Below are 15,029 nucleotides of genomic sequence, written 5' to 3'. Positions count from 1 at the left end.
TTTTGTAGCTTTTGGAAAAGTTTAAAGTATTTTCCATTGCAGAACAATGATGAGTTTTCTAATGTATGTGGTATTCTGACGTGCTTTTTTGACCATTATAGTTTTTTTTTTTCCCCGTGTTGGGTCCTCCGAGGAAGGCAGGTCCACGTCCTGTAATGCGGCGTTATTACCCATCAGCTCAATCTGAAGCAGAAGTGTGGCTGATGTCTGTCTCTTCCAGTGCGTCCCTTTTCCAGACTTTGATATTCATACAAGGATGTTACTAGGAGATTAAGATATGTTGGTCTTTAAAGAATATGGCTCTAAACTTGTGGCCGCATAGAACAATTGCTCTCTAGATGCTCATTGGTAAATATCATTTTGAAATATCTGTACCTGAATTCCTATTCAAAGACACAGTGAGAGAAATAATATTTGCAAAGGTTTGACTCAGGAAGGATAGGTTCTAAAATTTACTCATAGATTAAGCAACAATCAATATGCTATCTCTCTGTTATTGAACTAACATCTTGTTAAATTTATTTCGTGGTTTTTAAATTGTTTATACTTCTCTTCACCTCAGGTTCTGTTGAGAGGTGCTATAAAGATCAATCCTATGAGTGGGCGCTGCGCGGATTACACAGTTACTGCGGAGATGTCCCGTACAGTTCCCAGCGATATTGTGAGATGACTCACAGTGGAAATGTTTCTCTCAGTAACAGGATCAGGGTATAAAGAAATATGAGTTTTAACCTTCCGGACCATGAAATGAATAACTGATCCTGTTTCTCTTTCTGTGCTGGTACTAGAAATCTTAGAACTACAATTTTTTTTTACCAAGCTCTAAAATATATTTAAAAATCATGACACAAATTTTATAATCTAGCCTCACATCTGACTGCATCCTACTCTTCTTCCCTTATCTTTTGCTTCTGATTTCTCCTATTTATCTTGGCGTACTCAACACTTTTTCAATAAGCCACTATAAATTCCCTTCCAATAGAAAGCAGAATGGTACTAATGAATGGTATTTGAATGTGCTGTCTTTCCGCTTTACAAGGGGTTTCTCTACACGATGACTAAGTCAGCGGCAAGGATCTGACATTGTCATAGTGAAAGATCTTTGAGTTGAAAGGAGATGCAGATGAAAGCATATTTATTGGGGAATATCCTTGTGATAAATTTGTGGAGAAGGAAGAAGAAGGAGGTAAGACTGAACAGAGTGAGAAGCTGAGCTGTAGTGGACACAAGTCAACAGCGTCAGCTGTTATGGGGCTAAATGGGCCCAGCAGAGTTACCCTATTGAGCTGAAAGGGAGAGGCCCGTGCAGTGGCTGCCTCAGCCAGTCATCAGATGTCGCTGCTCCAGGCAGAACGTGACTGTGCCTCTCTGCATCTGAGGCCATCTCTGGAAGGACGGACCACGGCATGCCCTCTGCTGATGGCATTCCCAGCAGCTAGAGAAACAAGCCTGTCTTTGAAAAGGGAAGTACACCATCCCATCTATCATGAATATTCTAGTTAAGCAAAACACCTGAGCGACTTTATTTTGGTCATAGAGTTGTGTTCTAGTCAAATCTCTTTCTACCCTTCCTAGAGGAAATCTAGAATGTATCTCCCTGAAAGGGCACAAGTTGAGTGATGAACGTTCCATGGATTGTGCGTGTGTGTGTGATAAAACAACATCCATTTATTATCTCAGTTTCTGTCCCAGCACATCTCAACTGGGTCTCCCGTTCATATTCCCACAAGGCTGCAATCAAGGTGCTGTCTGGGCTGTTGTGTGTACATTTAGTTATTATACAGTATCTCTGGATGTCTGTTTTGTGCTGTATACAACCTGGACTAGAGACAGGGACTTAAAGTAGAAACCATCCTGTTACATATTTGAGTAGGTAGCATTTACATGTTACATTTCCTATCATCAGAGTGTTGGAATAGGGATCTGCCTTCATAATAAGTAGCCAAGCCTCATACATTTTTATATTCATGAACAAGAAAGACTGCTCTTGGTAAATACTACACCACATGATTTGAAATACTGAACAGTTGGGTAACTTGATTTATCAGTGTTACAGAAAGGTAATGGAAAATCTATTTTCTTACTAAATCCATCAGCCAGTTTCCACCCTCTTGAAGCAAAACTCCAACTCACTACATTCTTCAAATTCTATGAGTAAATATACGGTCCAGCTCAGTTGGCAAAAGAAAAAACATGGACATAAATAAAGCATACTTGCAGAATAAGTACTAGAAGGTGCTACCATGTGAAAATTAGTTTGCATGGTTCTTAATACATGTGTTATAAAATATTTTTCATCTTGTTTAATTAAATAACTTTTTCCCTTTCAAATCAAAAGCAAGGGTTGGGGTATAGCTTAGTGGTAGAGTGCATGCTTAGCATGCATGAGGACCCAGGTTCAATCCCCAGTACCACCGTCATAAAAAAAAAAAAAATTAAAAATAAAACATTGTATAGTTCAAATCAAAAGCAATAATCACAGTGCATTTTTTTTCTCCCTATCATCTGTCTTTTTGGTTTTGACTAGAATGGACCTTAAGATTTTACGATCTGAATCTGAGCCTGAGTCCTCCTTCCCACTCCTCCCCTCTTTCACAGGTAAAAACTAAAGCATAGAAAGGCGTGAGTATTACCCATTTCATGAGGGAAAATTCAGGACTGCAACCCAAATTTTCCAACTCCTACTCCAGTATCATTTCCCCCCTGGTGTTCCATTTATTAATACTAATAGCTCTAAGAAATTAATAACACCAACAAATTTCCCAAGCACAAAGTCTGTGTTGGCAGAAACCCTTTTAATTATCCCCTTTCCAAAATGAATTTTTAAAAATAGCCCCCTTGAGCACATAGTTTCAACAACTAAAAATGAGCTTTGTTTTTACCAGACAATGTGTGTTTGACATCAGTGACTAATAAATACAGTTTGCTCTCAGTTGCTAAATTTCTTTACCTTGGTGAATCAAGGCTTGACAAATTGTTAGGCAAAAAAACCCACCTCAAAACTATCCAGATACACTGAGTATCAGACAACCTAACAGATTCAGAGACTGAAGGAATGTGCACATTGATTTATTTTTGTTCATTGAGAGGAAATGTAGCTTAAGTGGGGTTTGACTTTTTATGACATTTATTTAGTTCTTGAATTGACTGACAAGCCTATTAACGTATTCTCTGAACTTTATTAATGTAATTGGAAAACTGCCCACATGTCAATCAACTTCTAATAAGTAATTATGTTCATAAATACTGTAAAATTATTAGCTTTAAATTTGACCCAACCACATACATCAAAAGAGAAACATAAATTTTATTTTTCTAGAGAAATAAAATGTTATACTGATAAAATATTCAATAAGTGTATCTCTAACATGCACGTCTTGGAGCAATGCTAAAAAGTTTATAATCATCAAATGGTCAGAAAAAATGTGGCCCAGAGTGAGGCATGTGACAGTTTTAAAATTGTGTACAATATTAAATAACCTATGTAATATAAATTTATGAAGAAAGTCTATGGAAATTAAACATTTGCCTGAGCAGGGCTTTTATATACATATAAATATATGGGCCTAACTTGGAAAAAAGGAAAAAGGGATATATTTAGTGTTCAGAAATACATTATTTAAATCTTCAAGAAGCAAAATATCCACATCTCAATTGACTCAAATACATTATAGTGCAAGTATTTTTCTCATGTAATAAAAATATTTTATAGTCTTTGAGCTAGAAACTCAAGGCAAAGGGCACCAAACTAAACAAGAGAACAGGAGTACGCTTGGATAACTGAAGACATGTGGTTTTGACTTGTAACTTCATGTCAGTTTTTGAAGCTGGGTAAAACTCCTGCCCTCTGGAATCTCTGGGTAATCTTTGAATAAAGATAGACTTCGATGAAAATGTTACTTTCTTACATGCTTTTAAGACACATCACCAAAGTCTTCAATGATCTGAAATAAGACAAACCACTGAGGAAATTCGCTGACTTATTCTTCGATTTATACTTTCCTTCTTAAAGTTAATTGTTTCACAAGTTGAATCATTATCACAGTGTTAAAATATTTATTAATAGTGGATGCTGCATTTGAATTCAGTTGTACCTTTATGTGAGGAAATAAAGCTCAGTTAACAAAGTTGTAGATGAGCAATCTTTTCTGGATGTTAAGCCTTGTATATAAATTAATACTTACTGTTGATTTCTGAATGGTAGACTCAGAAATAATACAATTAACTTGCCCACTCAGCTTTCCTGATAGGAATAAAACATGCATTCACTGGCATTCCATTATCATATATTGTGTTATTAATTTTACTTAGAAATTCTGCAATGCCACTTTGAGTTCCACAGCATACTAGTTCTATGCAACCAACACATGATTAATCTATAAAGCACGAGGAAATAATGCAAAAGGGCAAACATATACATTTTCCATTCTGCTAGCATTATAACTGCATTTTCCCTGAAAAGCAGTTGCGTTGAGGATAAAAATGCTCTTACATTTTGGTATGCAAGAAAAATAAAATAATATGATGATTCTATTTGTATTTGGAGTTTGTAAGTTTGCTAGCATGATTTACGATCTACTGGAAGTAAATTAAAGTATAAAGCATTCTGTACCATATTTTTTCAATTCCTCTATATTTAAATAAGGTAATTCTAAAAGGCTGCTTCTTTTCATTGTGACTTGAATCAAAGTAAATAGAAGTTGAATTGAGACAGAGTGTTGAAAGGCTAGAGGATTACTTTCAGAGTTACTATCCATATTTCAGAAAGTTCTAATATTTTAATGTATCCATCATGGGATATAAAAGATTTATTTTAATGTATCAATCATGGGCTCTCAAAGATTTATTGAAGAGGTGACTCATAGGAAGATACAAAGTGAATCATAGACAAGAAAAATCATAATGTGGTGTTAATGGATAATTTTTGATCTTGGTAAGTGGGGATCTGTATGCCTATAACAGCCATTATGCTTAATGGAATCTAGGAGCATAAATTCCTGAAGACAATGACAACATATCTTTCAACATTGTCAGCTGCCTCTCAGGCATTTCGATATCCCAATATTGGACATTTCTAAGCACAGTCCTTCACAATACAGCAGTTAGGGAAACACATACCTTGCACAGTTAGATGCACCTGCATTGTTCTCGGTGTGTGCTGAGTCTGAACAGAACACGTGTAGGGGCCATCATCTGTCACATCTACATTCTGTATCTGGAGGCTGTAGTCCCTTTTATTTAATGTTGAAATTGAAACTCGAGGATCCACTGACCACTTATCACCTCCGGCAAAAATAATACTTGACCGGTTCAGCCAAGCACCCTTTGAAGCTCCATCTTCCAAATAACACCTACAAATTACCAGAGACAGAACACTATTAATCAAAATGAAAATAAGAGACAACATTATCTTTGTTCTGAGTGTATTTCCATATGCTGAATTATGGCACTGCATCAAATGCAAACATCAGATATAAACGCAGGAGACGTGAACACACTGGTACATTTTTCACTCCCGAAGCAAATATGAAACAATACCTACATGGAATTTCATATTATTTTCTTTTGTTTTTTAAGTGTGTGTGTTTTAATTCAAAGCCAGTCGAAATCATTTTTCATTCTGTCTGGATGACAAGTAAATTTAAATAAGGTTAAATTAGTTCAAATAACATTTTCAACACTAAAACACATTTCTTTCTTTGAAATCATAAGAAGTAGAATAGGTTTTTGAGAGCCTAGTTTCACCCAATCCAGTTCTGAATATAATGTACCAGATGCAGAAAGTGCAGAATGGTACCATATACATGTTTATTTTTTAAAATTATCTGCATTTACAGAGCGGTAGGCCTGTACACTGAATCTACAAACTGCATTTTACTGATAATACTGCTGTTGTAATTAATTGTAGCAAGGCTAATATAAAACTTTTAGTAGCAAATTCTTGTTGTCTTTTCAATAAACTGACCAACAGTTTTTCCAGAAAGCTTTCATTTATCCAACAAACACTTATGGAACACCAACTATTTACGGAGTCAAAAAGTATTGCCTTGTCGGGGAGGATATAGCTCAGTGGTAGAGCTCTTGCATACCCTGCATGAGGTCCTGGGTTCAATCCCCAGTACCTCCATTAAAAAAAAAAAAAATACATAAACCTAATTATTTCCTGCCTCTCAAAAAAGAAGTAAATTTTTAAAAAGTTCTTTCCTTTACTCTCCAAAAATTTAATCTAGTAGGGAGGACAATCTAACTAAGACAACCAATTAATACTATACAGAAAGAAGAATATTTTTATTAAATCTGGCACAAGATACACGAGAGACAAAAGAGGGTTATTGACTCAGAAAGGTTACTGCAAGTAAGGAGAAAAGGCTTTCTAGAATAGGAAATGTCTGAGGTAAGGAGATGAGGAGCGGAAGACAAGGTGTTCTAGACAGAGGTGCTGTATGTGGACCACACCAGGGAAAGGAGAGAGAGCCAGGCATTTCAAGGAAGTATGAATAAGCATAGGATATAGGGTAGGAGGGATGAGAGAGAAATTGGAAAGGTAAGCTAGAGCTAGATGATAATAGCAAGCATGATGCCAGTTGGTAGATTTTAAGGATGAATTTGAAGCTACTTTTTCAAAGTTGTATTCTATAACAAAATTCAAAACTACAGCTTTGTATCTAATAGGAGTCAGGCATGTCAAGATTTAGAACAGAAGGCTGTAGTCATATATCAGTGATTTTGCTGAGGCCTGGAATTCTGTGTTTCATCCTGAAAATGTTCGGATACAAATTAAAGACTGGTTCTCTTAAATGAGTACAAAGCACAGCTACAGAATGAAAATACACATACATCGAAATAGTTTGACAGCATCTCTACAGAACACCTTGGGGGACTGAACACAGTGTTTTGAGATTGCTACAAAATTGCAGGCTGAAAGCAACAGGGTAGGCTGCTGCCAACTGTATGAAACTAATCAGTGGGTGAAAAAATCAGGAACAAGGTACATCGCAGAATCTAATTTGCAGTCAGCTTCACCATCTACAGAATACCAACTAGTAGAAGTCATAAAGGTCATTGTTAATTGAAAAGCTTTTCCCGATGTATTTAATGAAGAAAATAAAACCCACTGTAATGACATAATTTAACAATTATAGTATATTGTCATTCTTAATAATATGCAGAAAGAAGATAGAGGGGGCATATCTACCATTTCACAAGATCACGTGTGTAACTGGTACAGCATGGAATATTGAAACACCACTACTAGGACTATGATCATTCCAATGTTTGTGTTCAAAATCTGGGTTTATCAAGTGTTTATCATATCTGGATATGTGGACTTCACACTTTATCCTATCTGGGGCTCATAACAACCCTGTGGGGTACAGACGTCTATGCCCAGTTCATCACTAGAATATAAATGGAATGTTTAGGTTAAACAACTTGCCCAAGCCACAGTATTAGTTGGCAGCAAAGCCAAATTTGTAATCAAGACTTACATTTCTACATTCAGTGTCCTTTTCACCAGAATGCAGATCAAAGACTTTTAAAATAGGTTTCAGAAATGGGAAGATGATTAGAATGTTGCAGAAATTACTGCAAGTAATTCCTTATTTACTCAATGTGACCAACTGCTTAACCTGTCCTGTTCTAAAGGAAGCAGAAAATTAATTATTAATGGATATTTTACTATGAAAGTCTGATTTAGAACAGTCTGTCTAGCATTTCCTTTTCCCGAGAGACAGCAGTAGCTTTACTTTTATTGGGGGTGGGGGTGGGCGGTATCAGGAAGACCACAGAGATGAACTAGTCTTTAGACACTAGAACTTTCATAGACCCGATCTGGGTTACAACTCCCAGTCTTAGCATAAGCATTATTCCTGTTTTGGCATGTCAGAGACCTTCATAGAAGAATAGATCCTAATTTTTTCACTGTGAAAAATGAAAAAAAAAAGAGCCCTTTATGTCCCCTTGGCTAAGATAACTATATTTCATAATTGTTATTGGTCCCAATCCAAAGCTTTTCAAGACATACATTAGGAAGACCCTTGAATGAGACTCAGGGAAAACAACTGGGGTGTTATTTCTTTGAATTTCTGTGGAATTGTTCCCAAACTACATTGCTGAATTAGAACATAAATAAGTCAAATTGCCGTATGCAGAATTTTACAAAGTGTAAATAGCAAGGCCGAGGGATGGCTTTCTATTTTATAAAATCAAAGGGTACTTACATAGATCATACATAGTTTTAAGGTCAACTATAAGATGATCATGTAAAATATATGAACCAGGAACACACACATACGACTTCTTTGGCATAAGGACCTGTCTCCTGCCTCTTTGCTTCCTCTTTGCTCTCCATAGTCACCCTAATTTTTTCCCCCTTTACACAAAGAGACACTGCTTGATATGTACGTGCTGTATTAAGATGAAATTCTGAAAAGAAGGAGAGTGTTTAGGGTGTTACGGAGGAGAGTGGGAAGGTGGAAGAAGTGCAAAGTGTGAGGATTTAGTTTGTGCTCTTTGGCACCAAAAACTCTGATGTCTAAAAGCGTAATCTGTTGGAATCCTGGCTCACACAGAATTTATAATTTAGCAAGGATGATAAAGTATATTCATGAATAGCCATCATGAAGGGCAGGAGGTAAAAATATAGTAATTAAATTGCGGTTATAATTTGATTATTATAATTGTCTGAGAGTCTTCAGCTTCTGCTCTTGACCCCATCCTCCCCACAGTAAACAGAATGAACTTCATAGAGTTTAAATTAGATCATCCACCACCCAAGCCTTCCTATTTCATTCATAAAAGGACTCAGATCCTGAGGGCGATCAACAGTCCCATGGAATCTGGTCCCCTGAAGCTTTTCTGACCTTATGGTTCCTGCTCTTTCCCGTGGACTCTGCTCTCGACCCTGGGCCTCTAGCTGTGCTTGCCACAAGTCACACATGCTCTTGCCCCAGGAAGCGGACATTTCTTACTGTTTCTCCCACCTGGAACTCTCTTCCTCCGGAGGTCTGCATGGTGTGTTCCCTATCTTCGTAGGTCTACACTGAACTACCTAATGTGTGAAACAGCAAAAGGAACACCACTGTTTCCAACACTCCCACTTAGGCATATTATCCACTCACCCGACGGATTATTTTCCGTCTCTCCCTGCAAAAAGTAAGATCCAGGAACTTTGTTTATTTGGTCACTTCTGTATATTCTAAGGGCCTATGCTTAATGAACAATAAGTACAAATATTTGCTGAGTGGATAAATGAAGGCAAAGATTAAAATACTTTTAGAAGAAGGAATAACATGGTCAAGTATATCAAAATCCTCAGAGTGCAAACTAGTTTGGCAAGCAAAGCCACATTAACTGTGACAACATGTAATTAAGTGCAAACATCTGTAGCACAACAATACCTTCCGTGTGATAGGGAGGACGAACTGGGCATCAGGCAGTCAGTGCGGAACCAGTCTCAGCACTGAGGGAACAGTGTAAAGGGGTGGGTGGCGGGCAGAGATGGGCTGGGCTCAGAACTACGCGAAAGAAGAAGGAGCTACAGCATTTGACCCTGTACTTCAGCAACCATGTTAAACCAGTAAGTATTCTGCTTGGTATGTGCTGGGCACTTTGTTAGGCACGTTACATTTGTTACCCTATTTAATCCTCACATAAACCCACGGATACTATTATCCTCATTTTATCGATGAAGAGACGAAGGTACTGGGAGATCGTATCTTGAGCAAAGCCAGGTGGCCTGCACTTTTAACCACAGTGGCAGACTCTGCTACGCATTCTTAGAGTCAGATAACAGCAGAGGTGAGGGTTCCCCTGTTTAGATGGAGGAACTCATGTGCTGGTGAAGCAAAGATGATCAAGTCATCGATGGGAGCAGGATGAAGCAACAGCTCTCAGGCACAGCCTTGAATCATTTTGCATCCCTGGACTTCCAAACAGAACATTTTAACAGCTAGTGATCTTAGGATCCCTTTGAAGTCCAGGTAATGAAATAATCTGAATGAAAATGTTCAATAGTGAATACATCCTTTAATTGAGTACAGCATGGCTTTTTTTGAAAGAAACCCCCCCTCTCCACTTCAGTTAAAAACTCTGCTAGACTACCTACTTTATAGGGAGATGAGTGAAACGGTTCCAAAACTACACTCCTCAGTGTAAGCTGTGTTACCACCATGACAAATACCATGACAGAGACTTAAATTTTCAGTCAATCATCTGGATGTTTTGTATACATCGTTCCAAACATCTGGTTGTAGGGAAAGTGTATAGAAATAGCTTGAATATCGCATTTTGTTACGAGATTGTTATTTATTTAAACCCAAGCTTAAGACAGTTAATGCTTTTCTAATGAGAATGCCACGGCTGCTTCCTGAACTCTTTTAAGGCGCTCCTTCATAAATGATGTTACAACACATTAGGCAGGTCCCTATTTTAGGGAGTATAAAGTCCTATTAGGTGATGTGATAGTTGAACAAAATGCTGTTGGAATAATTCTAACAGACTCTGTGATACTATCTCCTGTGGTGATTAAATCTGAAAGGTGCATATCAGAGAGCTTAGTGGAAATCAGCATATTTAGGTTATTTTTTTTTAACTCTATTAAGAAAAACAGCCTGTGGTTGTTGAAGAATGATTTTTTTTTCTTTTCATATCTCTAATTCCCCGTAGCATACTCCAAAAACATCAGCCTTAGCACCTTTACCAGTACAGCACAGCAGGATTTATTCAGCTCTATGCAAAGAGATCAGCTTTTCCCAAGACATGTTGATTAATGAAAGCTCCTATGAAAAGTACTAATTAATAAAAGAAGAAAAGTATAATTTCCCTTGGATTCAAAGCTACACCATGTGAAAATGATACTCCTATGAAGGGACTGGCCAGCTACCTTCACAGCTGTCTTTTCATTGTATCATAAAGTTCTAAATTTGACAGGACTTTCAAAAGCACACAGCAAAAAAACTTTTTTTTAATTCAGAACCTCATACAACCTCCATGCTAATTCTGCACACAAAGAGAGCTTTGGTATCCTGTTTCAAGGCCAAAATGAGGTAAGGGGAGTGAAACAGAGATCAAACGGAACAGAACAAATTCGATCTCCTCACCCACCTGCCTTTGTGTTTAAGGCACTTTCTTCTTGTCTTTCATGCTGGTTATTCCCTAGATAATATCATAGATACAGATATGGAAACAGATACATATACACATATAGCTGTAGGTATATATAAATTATATGATTATATAATAGGTAATATTCCCTGGACAATAATATGATCATATAATATGGCTGACTTAACATGTTAAGTTATCTTTCACTGCTACTATGGTGGTAAGTTCTCTGGGGCAGAAATACTTCCTATTATCTTTCTATTTCCGCAGTGTAGGGCATGCTAGACCTTGTCAAGGGAAATCCACACAATCAGCAGTTTGTCCAATGAGCTTAGTTATTTAGAGAAGCACTCACCCTTACAGGTGATGAGAATTATATTTTAAAATATATTTAAAGTGATATCTAAGTGAGAAACACACTTCTGCAGGTAACAGTTCAATACCGTTGCATAGATAATAATAATATACTAACATTATTATCTGCCAGATACTGTTCTAAGCACACTGTATCTACCTCTCATTCAATCTTCACAGCAACCCTTTGCAATAAGTACTGTCAACTACTATAACTTCCCCCATTGTACAGAGAAGGGAGTGAGGTACCAAGAGGTTATGTAACTTACAGATGACTTTCCTACTGAAATTTGTAATGCATGGAAATAACTGTGTTATGATGTAATTTCACTAAACCCCTAGGCATAAGTATCTAAGTGATATGAATGGCACGTGTACATTTATGTTTACAATGAAAATTATACCATGTTGGGCATATTTTAGTTTTTATGTAGTAGCACAAAAGGAAAAAAACATACCAAATGACATCGATTTCTTATTTTGTGAGAGAAAGAAATCGATTTCCTATATATTTAATTCTAGTACTCCTTTGTAGTAACAAAGCTATATTAAAAATGTCTTGGGATAAGAGATCGAAAATTATGAGCTACTGTCTGATTACAACACGTTTTCAAACAACAGAATTTTTTTAATATTGCAAATTAGAGGGAAAAACACTCAAAATAATAAAGCTTTTTTAAAAAAGTTTTTCTTGCCTTCACACATTCTATACATAATTTCTAAAAGACATGAACTTTAATGTGATCAAGCAATGGTATAAATTCATACCTTTAGTCTTATTTTAATGCACAATTTATATTAATTCTATACTTAAAAATACATGTTTATAACCCAATATTTTAAATGCCTAGGAAGTCATTAAAATTTGGTCTTGGATTAATCTCTAAATTCCAAACATTAAAATCACTTTTCAAAACTTATAATTAAACCACGCTTTTCTACAAAACTATAAATTGCAAATTGCCTTATCTTTTTCTTTCCACTGTCTCATTTAAGTCAAGCTTCCATGTTAACGTGTCTGGCTGTGTTCAGAAGAGGCAATGCCATGGAATTTTTACATATACAGTGTTTCAATACATTGCTTATAAATCACTCAACATATGAATTAACATTTATTAAGTAAAATAGGCATGGATAGAGTGAAAGAAAGGCTGCATATTATAATTAAAGAAAGTAGGAAAGTCTTCATGCAAAATATTGACATTTTTGGCTTATTACTAAAGTCTATGATCATCATGTCTTGATAATAATAATAAATTCCATTTGCTGAATGATGACTTCGGGTTAAGTGGTATGGCTAATACTTTAATATATGATCTAACTTAACACTCACAAGGGCATTTTGCAAGGTAGGTAGGTCTTGTTATCCCTACATTAAAAAAGGTGCATGCATGAATGCAGGATTGATACAGAAGGCAAAAAATATACACAAGAAGAGGTGTTACATACGGGGGACGTTAAAGACTAGTTTTGTTCAACTGGTTTTAATCAGGAATCAAATTGGAAATTTCTTTGTCATTTCTACTTTTCAGTTTTTGAATTCAACTAAACCAGCTTGCTTTCTCCCACATGGGCTTAAATGTGAGATATTTGGATCTGGAAGGGTTTCAAGATTTTTGTTAACTGGCAGGTGCTCTGAACCGCTGTGGGGAGAATTCTGTCTGCAGTGCTCTCTCCCTGGCAGCTGCTTCCTGGAGAGGTTGGACTTTCACCTCAGGAGCTGTAAAGGGATGAACACTACATTCAGAATGCACGCAGGAGGTGTTTAAAATACCGGTGCCAGAGAGGGAGAATGCAGTCAGGTCCGGAGAAGTGAGGGGGATAAAGCCCTGGGCTCCAGGCAAGCCTCTCCATCCCATCCGCTTAGGGATGGAGCCAGATACAGACACCTCATTCTTAAAACAAGGGAAAAAACAACATGGAATTGTACCAAAAGAAAAAAAAATCAGCAATTCTACTCCTTTTCATCAAACATCTCCTTCCTTCCATTACACATCTTTATATATTAAGTCATTTGGAAAATATTCTATTTGCATATAAATACAAATAAAATAAGAAAAATAACAAATAGATATACAGAAGTGTTCTAAACTCTGTTTTTGTCAAACTAATTAAGTATCTGCTACTTTACAGCATCAGCAAATACAGATGTTTAAAAAGCAAAAATAATTATTCCCTTTTTCTCTCTCTGCTTATGTTGACCTTTAAACTTCCTATTGGTCACTGTTGGATTTTTCTTCTTGAGTTTTTTTCTAATAAAAGGTATTCAGAGCACAAATTTTATTTTCAGAATAAAAAATGGCTACATAGCACAATTAATTAAAACCAGCCTTGCAATCATTAACTAAAGTAGCCATTAATCCATATTTATCTGTTCCCTCTTGAGAAAATTGACTAAACCATATTTCAATATGAACTATGCCTTAAAATACAAATTAGTGAATGTACTCCAGAGGGAAAAAAAACGTAGGATTTTTTTTTCATCTGCCTCCTGCAAGCAAATTTAAACTGATTATATTTTCTCAAAATATGCTAAAAGCTAAAAATAGTCTCAAATTTAAGTTTTTGTTAGATCACAGGAACAAATTATTTGTCCCTGAGAGGCAGCATAGTGTAGTGATCAATTATAGCTAATACTGGGGTTCAAATGTCAGCTTCCTTGTGTACTTGGAGTGGAATCTCCGGCAAACTAATTTACCTTAGTTTCCTCACCTGTAAAATGGGATTAGTAAAATTATTGATTTGAGAAGATTGCTATGAGGCTTTCTTTGTTTAATGGGTTCAGGATGGAGCCAACCAAGCATACGGTTAAGTGTGTAATTAAGGGTAACTATTATCAGCCCACCTTCCTATGGTTAACTTTGTGTTTAAAACAAAACAAACTACCACCATCACCAATGACCAAAAGCCCCTTGTGCTATAAAATGCAGCTTGAAGGAGGGAAAAAAAGGCATGCGTAGAATCTGGCTTGATAGAGCAAAACATTACTTACATCATCATAGCCCAGGGCTGGTTCACAGGAAATAATTTTGCAGATAAATGAATGCTATACCTTGAAGGAAGTACTTCTATTTTACCTTCCTTGAACTTCCAGAAAAGGTTTTTTTTTTTTTTTTTTTGGTACTTCCCTATCTTCTAGGTAGAATGTGTTTAAAAAAAAGAGACACAGAGAGAGAGCTTCAGTGTTGTTGCTTTTTTAAAAAAGTTATACTGAGATGCAAAACTTACACCCAGATACCAACTTCCTTGTTTTGTTAGCAATTGTTTTGAGCAAATAACTCAACTCAATTAAAGTAACTCTATTAAAGCCTTACTCACTTATTTGCAAAATGGAGTTAGCACCACTTGTACTAATTCCTAATTTGGTATAAGATTAAATAAAACTGCTCATGGGAGATAGATTTACAAAGTTACAAAGCAAAATATATATGTAAATACTTTATAATTATTATAAGGTTTTATGAGTTAACTTTCCTCCTAACTCTAGGACATGGGTATGAATCTCTATTTGCAGACTGCACGAGCACAGTGATCTTCCTAAACTCAGTGAGATGAAGTCAAGTTGACCAATT

At 36.2% G+C, this 15,029-nt stretch overlaps 1 protein-coding gene across 3 annotated transcripts in view; it reads right to left on the bottom strand.

Annotated features, from left to right (window-relative positions):
* NEGR1 (neuronal growth regulator 1) overlaps window positions 1-15,029 on the bottom strand; it is a 779,253-nt gene that overhangs the window by 458,900 nt on the left and 305,324 nt on the right. For all 3 annotated transcript variants that reach the window (XM_010963405.3, XM_010963406.3, XM_010963404.3), the window contains exon 2: window positions 5,119-5,351. In XM_010963405.3, the coding sequence (XP_010961707.1) occupies window positions 5,119-5,351 (233 nt within the window). The remainder of the gene's footprint in view (window positions 1-5,118; window positions 5,352-15,029) is intronic.

The sequence above is a fragment of the Camelus bactrianus genome, chromosome 13, assembly GCF_048773025.1.
Source record: "Camelus bactrianus isolate YW-2024 breed Bactrian camel chromosome 13, ASM4877302v1, whole genome shotgun sequence".
NCBI classification, from domain to species: domain Eukaryota; kingdom Metazoa; phylum Chordata; class Mammalia; order Artiodactyla; family Camelidae; genus Camelus; species Camelus bactrianus.
This window is presented reverse-complemented; position numbering and strand designations above follow the sequence as displayed.